Below are 16,312 nucleotides of genomic sequence, written 5' to 3' on the forward strand. Positions count from 1 at the left end.
TCACACTGTGAATATAATACAGATATTGCAGGAAGGATGTTTTGTGGCCATTCTGTGGCAACACCAAAGAAAGTGGATCCTGCAGACAAAAACTTCCATTAGCAGTGAAACCTTCTAAAGCACTATCCTCTGCAACACTATAACTGTAAAGCTAAAGCACCAGACTCAAGACTGTCCACAATTTTTAAGACATTTGGAAAATACCGACCTGGAATGTCTGATTGCTTTCTCCTCTAAAAATAGAGAGACATACAGTTTTTAGAGGCAGTATTTCAGAACAACAACAACAAATAGACTTTTCTGAGCAATTTTCTAGTACTGAGTCACCACAGAGTTATACCTGGAAGGTGCCTTGAGAGGAAGCCACAGACTTTTAATGGAAGACAAAACACCTTGACTTGTTGGATGTAAAAAAGCATCAGGGATGATTACCTGCACAATGAAAGCACATCCAAATGGTAAACCTGGTACTCTACTAGGAGCAAAGCATTACACAAATTGTAAACAGCTTTCTACTGGCACACTGTGCCATTTTACTTTCTATTCTGGAAGGTCGGTCATGTCCTAGTTCAGCTAAAACCTATGGTTATTTCATACAAAGAAGACTGCTTCACCAAGTGGTGGCTATACTGTTGCTTGTACAGTACTAAACCTCTAGTGATGAAAAACAATGTAAAGTGTGTGCTCTTTATTAAAGGTTTTTAGTGTCTTACCACTTCAGATCTTCTTATGGAAAAACAAGATTCAAATTAGGGCATAGTCAGATGGGCATTCTGGTATATCCAGTTGTAATCAGTAGCCCACATGAGCTCTGTAATTCCAGTTATTGGACAAACAGTTTGTACTTTCATTAAGTTTCTCCTCATATTTTGGACCCAAAAGGGATCATTGGGATAATATTGTGTGGTCTCTTTCAAGTCAGTGATAAAAGCTCTAACATAGTCAAGTTGTGCAGCATCTTCATGATGTCTACTGCATCCTAAGAGCACATTCTTAAAAGCAATTGAGGCTTAACTCAAAAGACTCACAATGATTACAATATCCTTACAATATTCTTCACTAAACTGTACCTTGATTAACAATCATGACAAAAAAAAAAAAGTGTTTTACTACTTGTTTCCCATTAGATGAACCTTTAGCTTCCCAACACTGGATATTACTATGGCAAGAATAAAGTAACCATACAATCAAAAGGACTCTCCTCTGAATATCGTGCATACTGTGATTTCATGACTTTGAAGTTTTTCTTGCATGAATCAAACACTCCCTCACTGTAAGACATATTTGCCAGGTCTTCAATTCTTCTTGTATCTCTTCCATGAACACTTCTGAGTTTAACAGCACTCTTTTTAGCCTGGTCTCCTAAATATACAGGTTTAGGTTTTCTGTTTCTACTTGTCCACCAATCTCTCACTGATGATTTCTTTTTTTAATAAGTTGGTAATTTCTGCAAAATTTGAAAAAGTGGTAGATATTTCAAAAGATACTTAAATTCTACTAATTTTTTTTAAATTCAAAGGCTTTGCAGAGAAGAAAGCACCACTGGATGTCCCCGGGAAGGAATATGGCAGTTCATCAATTCTCGGCAACTTTTGACTCATAAATAGTGAGAGTCAGCTGTCACACTGTGCCACCTCTTACCAGTGTGACATTTAGGCTGGTAGGGTGGGAAACTGGACAATACAGCAGTGACAAACAACTCAACTAAAAGGGTAAAATCACCTGCAGTGAGTACATCTACAGCTGTATACAGTCTTGTTTCTGCTTGAAGCCTGTTAAGAAATTACTACAAAACCATCAGCTTGGAAACAAGTCAACTATAAAATGAGTTAAAATTAATTGCAGACACTACTGCCTCCAAAAGCTGAGCCTCCTTGACAATTTCAGCGCTTGTTGCATTTTCTTTCAGAATATTTCCCTTTTCTCATGATTAAAGGAGGAACTAGCAACCTGTCTTGCACAGTGGGAAGGAGAAGAGTGGGAGAGTGAAAATGACTGATCTCAAAGTGCTATTAAATTAAAAATGGATATTAAAAGACTTTTAATCTTTCTGACTCATAAGTGCTTTGTATGTTACAAATACACAATTAGCAACATAGATAAAATTTTTCACAATAAACTCTTACCAAAATTGCCAGAAAATGGCATTCAAGTCAAAGATTTACAACAAGAAAGGGGAGTATGGAGAGTATTGTAGATGCCAGGTGACCTTAGCACAGTGGACTCAGCAAAGAACTTGGTCATAGTATATAAGTAGTTGCATTCTCAGTACAATAATATACCCAGAAGCACATGATCCGTAGCTCATCCAGATGGAGTAGGGCAAAAGATATTTTCTCATTATTGCCACACACACTGTAAGACTTCTTGCAATAACTTCCTCTCAAAAATTCTTCTGTGAACAATGGTGTTAATAAAGAGTATTTCCTAGGTATTGTTTACCATGTCTTTACTTTCCTTATATTTGAAAACCCCCCCCAAAAAAAAAAGCCACTCAACTTTGACACCTGAGGCCTTGTAACTTCCCCTTTACCCTTCACCTTCCCCTATTCCTATCATACCTTGATGTCCATCCCTAGTTCTCTGTTCTGCTACCTAAATACAATGTTGGCAAATATCGCTCTTGGAACAACAGATAAAAAGATCTGCAGAGACAAGTGTGATTTTTGAATCCCATCACACTGCTCCTTTAGAAACTTCTCCAGCACTAGTTTTGCTTAAGTGCCTGCCACAAAAGCTGTAGAAATCCCAAGAGTCATTCAGAATGAGACAGCATATAAATTTTCAAGAAGGGCAAGAAGGAGGACCCTGGAAACTACAGGCCTGTCAGTCTTGGTGCCTGGCAAAGTTAGGGAGAAGATTATTCTGGCAAGTATTGAAAAACACCTGAAAGACAATGCAGTCACTGGTCACAGCCAACACGGCTTCATGAGAGGAAAGTCCTGCTGCTTATCAAACCTGATTTGCTTTTATGACAAAGTAACCCACCTAGCTGATCAAGGGAAGCCAGTTGATGTAATCTTTTTGGATTTCAGTAAAGCTTTTGATACTGTCTCTCACAGGATCCTTCTGGACAAAATGTCCAGCACACAGCTGGATAAACACATCATGTGGTGGGTGAGCAATTGGCTCACAGGTCAAGCACAGAGGGTAATAGTGAATGGGGTGATATCAGACTGGTGACCTGTCACTAGAGGGGTTCCACAGGGCTCCATCTTGGGTCCTGTGCTCTTCAATATCATCATAAAGGACTTGGACACAGGATTGGAAGGGATGCTAAGCAGGTTTGCAGATGACACAAAACTGGGAGGAGTTGCTGACTCCTTCAAAGGGAGGGAGGACCTGCAGAGAGACCTTGACAAATTAGAGGACTGGCAATCACCAACCATAAGAAGTTCAACAAGGGGAAGTGCCAGATTCTGCACCTGGGATGGGACAACCCTGGATGTACAGACAAACTCGGGAATGAGATGCTGGAAAACAGTGCCATGGGAAGGGACCTGGGGGTCCTGGTTGATGGCAAGTTGAATATGAGTCAGCAGTGCCCTGGCAGCCAGGAGAGGCAACCGTGTCCTGAGGGGCATCAGGCAAAGCATCGCCAGCCAGACAAGGGAGGAGATTGTCCTGCTCTGCTCTGCACTGCAGCAGCTTCACCTCGAGCACTGAGTGCAGTTTTGGGTGCCCCAATTTAAGAAAGATATTAAGCTCTTAGAGACTGAGGCCAAAGGATGGCAATAAAGATCGCAACGGGCCTGGAGGGGAAGCAGTATGAGGAGTGGCTGAGGACACTTGGTCTGCTCAGCCTGGAGAAAAGGAGACTGAGAGACCTCATGGCAGTCTACAACTTCCTTGTGAGGGGAAGAAGAGGGGCAGGCACTGATCTTTTCTCTGTGGTGACCAGTGACAGGATGCAAGAGAATGGTCTGAGTTGTGTAAGGGGAGGTTTAGGTTGCATATTAGAATAAGGTTCTTCCCCAGAGGGTGGCTGGGCACTGGAACAGGCTCCCCAGGGAAGTGGTCACAGCACCAAGCCTGACAGAGTTCAAGAAGAGTTTGGATGATACCCTCAGGCACACGGTGTGACTCTTGGGGACAGTCTTGTGCAGGGCCAGGAGTTGGACTCCATGATCCTTGTAAGTCCATTCCAACTTGGCATATTCTGTGATATTCTATGAAATTTACCTTTGTATTATGCTAAATATGGCATACTTCAAAGAGCTCACGTTGCAAGACAACTAACTAATTTTTCCAAGGGCCTTACCTCAAACACAATTGAACTGATTGAAGTGCTCCAGCTGATCATCATTAAAGGACATCAGTGAAGTAAAAAGCGTAGACATTTGGGGTACTATCAGTGTATTGAATGTGCTAACAATTCATGGTTCTTGAAATTTTTTACAAATACAGTGACCTCAAGCACATTTAGAAATTAAGTCATTTATCAGAAGGATTTATGCTTGAATAGTTTGCCTCCATTTATAATCCCAGTCTATGTTTACTCTGTGTAAAACAGGAAGTACACTGATGTTATTTAAATAGCAGCACTTACTGTTAAAGTTGTTGACTTTAAAGAGGTATATTCAAGTCTTGAATTACAAACTCAGTTTTATACATATTCCACAGTCATATGATGACCGTTCAATCCAAAACCAGTGAGCAGTTTAAAACATGTTTTGCTGGAAGAGGGTCTAATCGAAGTTGCTCTTGATTAGGATTATAGAAAAGAAGATATTTGTTTGTGATTTACATAAACAAGAATTTAATGAACAGCGGAGAAGCATTGAAGAAAAAAGTGAAGAGTGTGAAACAAACCTCAGTGGGAAATCTAGCAGTAGGAGAAGATAGTATTTCTATACATGGGGAGGTTTGATGGAGAGTGAAGAGTTTAAACTTGATTTAGGCTACAAAACAGCCAAGAGAGGTTATGGTGGGGATGGAGAAGCAAAGGGGAGGCAGTGTAACCCAATGCTACATGAACTTGGAGAAAAGGAAAAAATAAATAAAATCAGGCACTATGTTAAAGCCTTGGACAGATATACATATCTGTTCTTTCTCTCTTCCCCTCCTATTCCCTAAATTCCACAGTACTGCAGCACTTCACAATAAAAATATCAGATATTATGTGATCTAACCTCCAACCACTCTTTCCCCACCACTTTGTCATGAAACCCATGTAAGATTAAAAGCATGATCAAGATGCAATCCTGCAGAAAAAGGCACAGCCTGATGCAGGGTATGCTCTCTAGAGAAAGAAGATTGTAACACATTTTAATAGATGTATGAGTTTATTTTAAATGAAATCTTGAAACTACTTTATGCCTTCATTAGCATTCCCTCCCAGGAGCAAACAGAAGTTGAACTTTTTCAAAATACTGTGAGTTGACCTGATTGATGCATACATTAAACTGGCCTGCTTGTAGTCAGCAATACCTTTTTTCCCCTAACTGATTCAGCTCATATTTCAGGCAGGAAAATAAGCTTCATTTGACCCTGCAGCGAGTTCAAAGCTGTATGTCTCTGCAGTGGAGTAGAAACTTCTCTAAAGCAACATAAACATACATTCTTTAAACCTGTAAGCAGCAAACCCAAAAGGCAGGATGGTTCAGAAATCCATTCCGAATGTAAGCAAAGAGCACCAGGAGCTGTAACATCACAAGAAGAGCAGCCACTGCCAGCTCTGGCCTCGTGCTACTTCCACACTCAACAGGAGCTGCAGCTTGCACCAGGCCAACATACCATCAACAACCTGAGTCCAAGTGTGGCTGCCTCACATAGTAACAAAACACTGTCATCAGCACACTCTCTCCATGAAGGAGCACCTCCTGGTTCCTGCTGACATTTTTGCAGAACACCACCTCTCATCTGGAAAAGGAAAATACAGTACGGCACACACCACACTCAAGAGAGGAGCAAACTCTGCTCTTACAAATAACCAGAGTTCACCCAGCAGCGCCATCACATATTAAACTGGAATACTATGAGAGATTAAAGAAATTGCACCAAGCAATGGAGTCACAGTGTATTCTGCATTAAAACTGAATTCAGAAAACACAAACAAACAAAGAACCCCCACAAAACGGCAGAGAAAAATACTATCTAAAACTCAGTTGGCCATCCTGTCTGCAGTCCTGCTTTTCCTTCTTAACAGCATCAGAAAGAAAGCCACAACAGAAAGCCAACAAAATGTGGTCTTCAGCATCAACAGATACAATATAGCCATGCATTTCCAACTTCTCTCTTTAGTCCAACTCTTCAGACAGTCTTTATCTACTCCTGGGATATGATGAAGATAGTTACCTACAAGAAAGCAAACTAGCTCCAACATAAACAAGAAAATAAGGGAACAAGCTAGTTAGTAAAGGAAAATTCTCAGATGACTCCAAGATGATGCCTGTATGTTTTAATGTTACACAAATGCATTTAAACATATTCCATGAGTGAAGGACTAGCTGGACTCCTCCAGTTTTTCAAGGTGTCTCCAAATGCAATCACAGGTGACAGCAGAAAACCTTCACCAGACAAGATGGGATCATGTTTTCCTCTTTAGTTAAGGATGCAGACTGCTGATCTACAAGCACGAATGGCCATTATCTCACTGCTTCCAGCCAGACTTGGCATATGACTTTGCCCTTCATGAGTTGTGACCAACAAAAGAGAGAGGCTGAGCCTCTAAAATTTTCAAAGTGAAACATCATTTACCTTAACCTTAGAAACATCACACTGCGTAAGAGAATTTTAAACAGTTACATAAAGTCAGTCTGATCTAGCACAATGGTTGTCAACTGGTGAGCAGCAATGCTCATGGACAAGGAAATTCAAATCTATAATATGAGCAACGAGTGACAAAGGTCAGATGCTGCTCTCTACATGCTCTGGGCTATATTCACATGGCAGAGAAGGCTGGGGAACCATCACCAAGTCCCAGCACACCCCTAGGCAAAGACCTTCTGCTTTAACCACATGTGATAAATGACATCTTCCTCCTTACCTCCCTCTTCCTCTTCAGAAGGCTTTTAAAGCTCTTAAAAGCCTACAGCTCAGTCACTGTTCTTTTAATAACCTCTGAAGTGTTTATCTTAGGGATGTCATATCTACTTATTGTTTCCTTTCCTGCTTGCTCTTGCAAACTGCCCATTTAACTTTGTTCCACATGGTCAGAATACATCTTGCAGAGTTCTCAAGAGAGTTGCATAGCATTTAATTCTTAAATTAATGCAGCGCAGCCACATCTTCCACACCTGAGCTACAAATGTTTCATTTACCAAATAAAATTTCAGCCTTGATAATGTATTTGTAGACTTATGAAACTTAATGGAAAACTGTGGCTACTGAACCACATATGTTGTTATTTAGCTATATAGATGTACTGGGTGGGAGAATAAAAGAAGTGGGGGGAGGGGAGAGCTCTCCAAAGCAGATGTTTGCAAGCTTTTTTAAAACTAAGAGACAAGACATAAGACAACACTTGAAGGAGCAGCTGGGGACACCAAATAAATACAGACATTTAAATGTGACTAATTACATACACATGTTGGAATTCTCAAAGGATGATCAGGGAGCCAGGCTCCCAGCTCACTCTGACTTTCAACAGGAGTTCAGTGGCCTGTTCCTTCAGGCATGCTGCAAGATGTCATCTTGCTAAATACAGAACACTACTTCTAAATGTTGCCTCTAGTAGCTTAACCACAGCGAAGTCTATGGATTTCTACAAAGCTAACTGCAGGAGCCCTCCTCTTTATTAAATAAATACAAATGCATATATCTGCTATTCCTGTTGCTCTGACGGATGAGAGAAAGTTGTCTGGACAGCCAAGAGGCCTCACAGCCTCTGGGGAACCACCTTTCTGTGCTGAACACAAATATGCTGCAGAGAAACTGCTCTAATGATGGTGAGGAAAGGTTTACAGAAAGTAAAGTTTCCTTCTGTTGTGAAGCAGGAAGGCTATCTTGCATATGGAAAGTAGTGGCTCATAAAAAATTTAGGGAGAAGTATGTACCATTGTTTTTCAGAGGTATTCATGGAATATGGATACGCACAGCGTTCATGAGTTAATTCAAACACTTCAACCTAACATGGTTGCAAAAAGACCATCCTTTCTCTGGTCCCTGCTGCTCATTTTCCTTCCTCTGCATTACACAAAAAGAAAAGTGCAGTTTCTAGGATACACAGCATTAAGGCATATTTCAGCTTAAAAAGCACAAGGGGAAAAAAAAAATAAAATACACCATTGCTCAAGCAGCTGCCAGGAGCTGTGTGTCAGCACAAAGGGGTGTGTATGGACACAAGCAGCAGGAAGCATGGGAAAGTCTTGACCACTTCTTTCCATGGCCTCAGTATCTTAAAAATGTTCATAAAACTACAGATTGATTTCTGGCAGGAGACAAACCCCTTGACAAACAGGAGGTGGCCTTCACCACCAATGGAAGGTAAGGCCAGATGCTGGTAGTCACAACAAGCAGTAGCTGACTGTACAGAGGGCCAAGGTGGCTGTGGCTGTAAAAATTGTGGAGGAACACAACATGAGATCTTTTGTGAGTGAAGGACAGAGAGGGGAGAAGCCAGAATGTACTGAGTAAGACTTTCTTTCTCCTAGCGCTCAAGGTGACTCACTATGCAGCACAATGGTGTTTAGCAGTTTCAGGAAGGTACCAGGCCACAAAGGCCATGCATGTTGTCTTTTATCTGACATACACTTGGGCAAGGTCTGTGCTCAGCAGGCTGTAAGTCTGCTCTCTCGGTATGATGTGAACATATGCATCAAGTGCCTGCATCCCAAGTCCTGTAACTGGGATATGAGGGATTTATGAGGACTCAGCTGACAATTGTGCCCAAGCCAGTCACCAGGACCACTAGGTTTTGCACCAGTTCCACTGAGGGAGCCCACAAGTAGCAAACTGTTCCCAGAAGGAATATGCCAGTGCGAGTTGTGGTTCTTACAGAGGAAGACAGCAGAAGTTGGTGGGGGACACAAGCAGTTTGAGTGTGGTGCCTACATCTGTACTGTCAATATAACTTATAAATCTACTAATGCTTCTCCTTGTAATCTCTTTTGCAGGGTTTCAGTCCAAGAGATTGTGCTGTAGCAGCTGGCAGAGACTAGGGTCTCTGAAGAGCTTTGATAAAGCACAACAGCTTAGTGGTTTAAGACTAAATGAAAGTATTGAACACTTCCTAAGGAGAAGCTATTAGGTAACAGTTTTTAAACTGCTTTTTTTTTCTTCCTCGGCAGGGGCTAAGGAAGCAGACATGCCTTTTGCATTTTAAAATAATCTACTACTTAATGTTCAAGAGCTCAGCACTTAATTTCAATTTGACCTTCCACCGAGATGAATTTTTCCATCCATTCGACCAGCTGATTGTTCATGGTGTGCTCCATGGGACTGCAGACTGGCTCAGCAAAGCCCTAGCCGCTTTCGAAGCTTTCTGGAATGCAGAGGTGGCACTGGGAACAGGCTCAGAGGGCACACAGACAGAAACCTATGGGTAAGCTTGTAAGAAAACTGATCTTTATTTATTTTCTGGAGAGGTAAAAAAGTTTCCTAATTAGGCCTAATCTTCATTCAGCCTGTATATGTGGTCTTTGAAAACAAGCACTCTTCTGGGGCTTAAAAAAGGCAGGTGTCTCTAAGGTATTTTTAAACAGCTAGCCACTGGAAGCAGCTTTTGTTCTCCTTGCAAACCTGAACCGTTTAATTAGTTATATCTATGACATCATTTGCAGGATAGTGTTTATCTTTGCAGTTAAATGCTTCATTTAAAAAAAAAATATATTTTTTTACAAGTGTTAGATTCATTGAAAGAGTCTGGTTTTAAGATTAAGTAATTCTAGGTTCTCACTCATGGTTTTACAGCCTTGTCTTACTTGCTCACTGTAGGAAATTCATAAGCTGTTCACAAGGAAATCAGTTATTTTCAAAGTACTCAACTGGAAGCTGCACTTTCCTAATACACCTAGTCTCTCCTTTTCACTCATGACCTACCTATAACAAAGGTTCTGCCTCCCCTGCCTTTGCTGCTCTCCCCACTGGTAAATTCCAGCTACATAGACATTTAGCTGAGCATTGCTTAATTACCACACTCTGTTCTTACATGCCTAAGTATTAGAACCAAACTAACTATGAACAAACCTGAAGGAGATTTTAGATCATGTGGAAAAATGTTAAGAACTGCAGTTTGCTCTACACCTTGCTAAAGCAAACAGTGTGGCATGAAGAAAATGGTGGACTAGATAATGAAGTGCTTTTTTTCCCCCTCATGTAATCATTCCCCTTTCTCATTCCCCTTCATGATTCCCTTTTTATTAATCACACATGAGACATTGCCATGAAGACCTGCACCAATGGAACTACATACTCTAGAAATATTTTTCCCCCTTATTTCTTTATCTAAGTTGCTAAGCACTACTCTCACTTACAACTCAAATAACAAATAAACATGGAAACTAGCCAAAGCCAAACTGAGTCACAGACACCACAGGGTCTTAACCACAACTGGGGTTCAAAACACATGGACAGAGGTCTCTGTGGCTGTATCACTCCTCTAAGGAGTGCAATACATATCTCCAGAAAGGCTAAAGCAAAAAACCACCCAACCTGGTATTCAGTATAACTGTTCTCTCTTCTCTAAGCATAGTATCCTCCAGGCCTGCTCTGAGGACAATTCAAGCTAAGTGATAAGTCCACTGTCCTGTATGTCACATATGCATATACCCTCTCTCACAGCAGACACATTGGAGTAGAAAGGCAAGAAACTGCCTTTTCCCACCTTCTATTTCCCCCTCTTCTGCAAAGTCTTAGGACCTACAGCAATACAAACAACACTTCAACAGAAGACACCAGCCTAGGACTTGGTAGATACAAGTTTGCACTCTGATTTCTCAGAATGTGTGGTAATCGTTTGGTCTGTGCAATGGAAAATGACGAGAGTCCTTAGGTAGTAGTTAGAGGAAGGTTGGGCCCTCCAGGTGCTGCAAAGCTATACTGACATAGTAATTTTTGTTCTGAGATACAGCAGCTACTTAACAAGTTCACTAAAACTCAGAGCCTACAAAGCAACTTTCACCAGACTATCGCTGTTATTCGCTCTGCCTCTTCACAGCAGACAGCAAAGAATTCAAATGTACCTACTCCAGAGCTCTGATAGGACCTGTCAGAAGCCAACCAGCTCTGCCACTGCTTCTAAAGTAGCCACCTGAAAGTGTTTGGTGTGGTCAGGGGGCAATGGTCTTCCAGACTTCTACTCAGAGGACAGCAAAATCTTACTCCCATCTGAGTCCCATATGGCACCTATGTTTCAACTTGAATGAGACTGTATGGCTGATTCTGAGGCTGCTTTAAAAACTGATGGCAGACTTGTTTGTTAAGTCAACTCTGTAACCCACTGTCACCACACAAGTTGTGCTACAAATTGCTTAACTGGTAAGGTCCTTAATGAAAATAGAAGCACATTATTTTATTACACTTTGATGTCTTTTTAGTATTTATGCTATGACTAAATTGGATAAAAGATTTATTAACATTTAAGGCTATTACAAAGAAAATGATAAAGTGGAGAGAAGGAGAAAACAAAAAAAATCTCACATCCCATACATTCAATAAGGATATTTTTGATTAAGAACATTTAATGTCCAAATCAATGTTTTGAATCCTCCAACTATTTTTAAATGAAGCACTGTACATTTGTGTGTTTCTCATAACTCTGCAGTTACATTTCAAATCCTACCGTGTTGCAAGTTTATGGCAGACGACACCAGTGTCTGTTATTACTTCACTCAGTCTCAGCTCGAGGTGGACCTTCCCCTGAAAGACACCAGAAGCACCAAAAAGTTAGTTTTATGCATAGTCAGTCAAACCATTCCAACTTAAAGCAAGCCAGCTAGTGCAAGCAATTCCAGAAGAAGTATAAAGATTAAGTAACAACTGTGTAACTATGGTCTTTCAACTGCCAGAGAATCCAGATTAGTAGCCATTTATGTACATTTCAATGCATACTTCCCACCATTATCTTATCTCTGTATGTTTTACCTATTAAAGGATAAGGAGTATCACAAAAATGTTGTGTTGGAGCTTTATCTATAATTAGCATTTCAAATATTAAGCAAGTATCTGCAACACAATCATTGAAAAGCTACCACAGAAGTGCATTATAAATTAACACCTATATGTTTTAAACATTATAAAAATAAAATCTATTAAACAATATAAAATTGTGACACAAGTATCAGCAAAACTATACTGAACAACCAAAAGAAACCCCCACAAAAAAACATTCAAACATGTTGAACATTATTAGACAGTCTTCATCTCCTTACCATCACACTAACTTTATCATGACTTGGGCTAAGATATTATATATTGAAAGTTGGTGAAGGCAGTTCAAAGCATAGCTAGGAGTGCACCAACAATTAAGTAGCCTGGTCCTCTTAGGCTGAGCGGTATAAACAAACCCAGTGCCCAAAAACTTGTCCTGAAGAAGCCTATGAGATTGCTTCTTACTGCTACAGTCAATTCTCTTCCTTTCCTAGTGTATTCCCTTCCCTTCCTAGTGTATTCCCTTTCTCAGTGCCATTTTTTCTGCCCTACCTTGAATGCATATTCCACACTTTCCTGCACTTCACTCTTTCACTCTTCAAACCTCTATCACCTACTTATACCTTTAGTATTCTGACTCAGTAACAGTTTTTCCCGTGACAGGGCTGGAACATCGACCTTTCAAGTACATGTGGCAGATGATACTGGTGTTCATCCACAAAACTAGGAAGACAGCCTCTCCAATCTGTATAAAAGCCCATGGTTGCAGAGGCATCACAGCAGCTCGCTGGCCTTTTGAACAGGGAAGGACCCAAATACGTGTCAGTTTAAAAACAAAACTCCTGCCAGGTATTCTTTTGCCTCATTTTATACAAAACAATTAAACCCCCCTGCCCAATGTAAAACCCAAAGGTGTTGCATTTCACTGTCAGACTCCCGATCCATCTCTTTCAGCAAGACAGGTATCCTCCTTCACCCTGTCAGTGTGTACACAAGTCAACATCTGTCACTGCCTTCTGAACTGAAGCCTGTCCTCACGCATAAGAGCAGCACTTCTCTGCACAGATGCATAAAAAGCCACTTCTGGACCCAGCTCTTAAGGACTCAGTACCACTGCAGTGCCCACTGTACTCACGTATGACAAGAGCTGAGTACAGAACCAGCTAAGAACTGTAGTTAAGCACTTTGGTTTTCTCCCTTCTATTTTACTATCTTTTCCCTTACTCTTCACTGCTCTCTCTTCCACTGGTCAAATGCTTAATTACAGGAGCTAAACCATTAGACTCTGGAGAACAAAGTTATATTGTGAACAGGTAAAAACAATTGCTATCTTGCATACCACCTTTACTAGAGAAATCAACATTAATACAAGTTTTGAAGAAACTGAGAGACAGGAACAGAGATCTAAAAACTCCAGAGAAAATATCCCTTTGTAGAAAAATACTAAGGGAAGAAAATATTTTTATAGAAATATTTATGCTTTTTATGTATTGTAGCTTTCATTTTTCTCTTGTGAAGGCTTTGAAAATGGTCAGCTGATCAACAAGTGACTCAAAGCTTCATACAGCAAAACAGAGGTCATGGGATCACTAGGACCAGCAGCCTACAACTATTCCCAAAACACCTTCCAGTGTTTTACTTCCAGTTAAAAACTCAAATACCTTAAAATAAGGCTACAGTAACATACTGGTAGGGTTAATTCACAGAAAATGTAACTCCTACATAAACAGAATGCTTTTTCCCAAATCAATTAGGCAAAATGTAAGGATTCACCTGAATAAGTTTACTCCTGTGCTATGGCATTAGCTGGGTTTACAAAATATCAGATAACTCATTTTTCAAAGGGAAGACTGAAAACTGCAATAAATCAGTATCATAAGATCAAAAGTTAATCTATTCAACAAGAAGGTCAACTTATAATGGATTAAAAGTACCACAGAAACAGGGAATTGCCATGATCTTTACTGACAGATTATAAGAAAAAAATTCATGGTTTTATTATTAAAAGAATTACTGTGATAATAACAAGAGTCTCCACTTGTAGTAGATGTGCAGTTACAGACAAAACTCACCAGCAGGAAAGGTTAGACAATGCAACAGGATAAAAAAAATACTCTGTCTCTGTTTTACAGCTGAAACAGTACCTTGATCCTGCTCAGACAGAATCCCTCTTTTGGAGTCAGGGCCTGAATCTAGGCTCAGCCCTGGGTTTTAAAGTCATAAACCTTTTTTCCCTTCAGCACATCAAAAAACCTCAGAAAAATCTGGAGGTTTGACAATTCTGAAGTAGAATGTATTAATTTCTCAAAACATTTCCATTAAAAAAATATATTTCAGAATGTTCCTAGAAGCAGCTATGCTTATTAGCATAACCTTCTCATCTGGAAGGACAGGACCTTCTCAAGGAACAAGCTGACAGAGTGCCAAGTCAACTGCTGAACACTTCCTTTTCCATAAACTCCAGCTGATACGGAAGGTGAGTTCATAGGTTGTACATCCTTCCTAATGGGGCCAGCCAGCTTCCATTTTTCAATTATTGATTAAAGAACCCATCAGTTGAATGAATTTCTTGTAAGGAAGTAGACAATATTCAAAAGGAAACTAGTAACAAACCAAACTTTTGAAAGGTCTAACAGAGGAAAAAACAAATTATGTTTGTTAAAGATACCCTTTACTACACAAACAGTTATCTGAAAACCAAACTTGAAACTGATCATAAGAAGAAAAGAAAAAGCAGACTCGAGGTCCTGGTTTTATAGATACAAGAAAAGCCTGCCTCCAACCACCTCCTTTCTCCTTGGAATGCAGCTGTGAGTTATTGCGGATTGAAACACTGATAGCACAAAAACTCCTGGAAAAGGTAATTGTCTACTATTAAGCCTCCTGGACAAGAGATTTGTGATCACCCACCTTTCTACTTCTCATTAGCCTACTCAATTTTGCTGGGAACATTTCCCTCGAAGGCATGAGTGCACCTGCATGGAAGTTTTCCAAACATTTATTCCATATGGGGACACTTCTCTCAACACAGCTCAACTCTGCTCACTGCTCAGTAGCGTGGAAAGAGGGATTGTGAGTGCCTTTTGGCTCTTCACTCCTCATCCTGCTGGTAAAGAGTTACTGCAGGCAGTCTCATGCTAGCTCCTGGAGATGGGTGAGTTGTAGGAGAGGACTAGGCTAAGCAGGTGACATGAACCACAGCCCACTAGTGACTAACGCCAACACAATATTTTTTTTGAATCTCAAATTTAGGACTATGATAGCCCTGGTGTGTTGGTTTATTTTTTCTTGCTGCAATTTGTCTGGAGAAATGAGCATTGGAAGAACTCAGTGGTGTACACAGACCATTCCAAACTAGAGAACAACTTGTGTTGTTGCTTTCTCAGTCTTTCTAAATTTTATTTCAGGATATAGCCAATATTACTGAACAGATCCTGTCTACTTTGAAACCCGCTAAGGCAACTTTCGAAGATGTCACTTTCTGGCACTGGTAAAGCTTAAAAGCAAACAATAAAACTGAGCCAAACTCTAAGGGCTCACTAAATGCTGCCCTTGAGGGAGTGGGAGAGGAAAGACCAAGGGTGCAGCTATTGCTTTAGGTAAATCCAAACCTGCAGTATTATCAACGGCCTCACATAAGGTTACAGTCTAACAGCAGGTTTGAGAGCAGGAGGAAGAGTTTGTTTGCTGTCTACATTTGCTGCTTGTAACAGCTGCTCCTTCCTTTAGCAGAGGGCAGCAGGCTGCTGGGAAAGGTCTAAGGATCATGCTCCAGATCACAGCCTGCCTGCTGGGCCACAGTGCAGCACACAAGAAACTGGAACAAAACCCAGTCTATTGCTAAGGAAAGTACAACAGCTCTAATGAACACTGCATGGATTCATAAATGCTAAGCAAAGCAGAACTGATGATTGCTTGCTCTCCATATGTGCAAGCTTGTCAGAATTGCTCAATAATTGGCAAACAACTTCACATGGCACAATGTTAACTTTCCTGTTTCTCTAAAGGGAGAATGCAGCCATATGGTCAAAATCCTTATAATCAGTCGTGTTTTCCTCTCAAATACTTTGAGATACAATATGTAGATAGAGTAAATGAAAGGTTTTAATTTCCCCAGACAAATCATGTTCTGCAGATACAAAACCCAGGTATGCTACTTTAAAACCATGTAAATATTGTTCCGAAGTAGGTGCTCCTTACCACATGCCATGTTACAGACTAGCTATTGAAGAGTAACAGATCAAAACCTGACTGACTGTCTTAGTCCTTTGTGCTGTTAAGT

General features: G+C 40.5%; 1 protein-coding gene across 2 annotated transcripts in view; it reads right to left on the reverse strand.

The window, feature by feature from the left end:
• Positions 1-16,312, reverse strand: part of RASA3 (RAS p21 protein activator 3) — a 127,749-nt gene that overhangs the window by 43,850 nt on the left and 67,587 nt on the right. For both annotated transcript variants that reach the window (XM_032679535.1, XM_032679536.1), the window contains exon 5: positions 11,723-11,799. In XM_032679535.1, coding sequence (XP_032535426.1) covers positions 11,723-11,799 — 77 coding nt within the window. The remainder of the gene's footprint in view (positions 1-11,722; positions 11,800-16,312) is intronic.

This window comes from Chiroxiphia lanceolata, chromosome 2 (genome assembly GCF_009829145.1).
Source record: "Chiroxiphia lanceolata isolate bChiLan1 chromosome 2, bChiLan1.pri, whole genome shotgun sequence".
Classification (NCBI taxonomy): domain Eukaryota; kingdom Metazoa; phylum Chordata; class Aves; order Passeriformes; family Pipridae; genus Chiroxiphia; species Chiroxiphia lanceolata.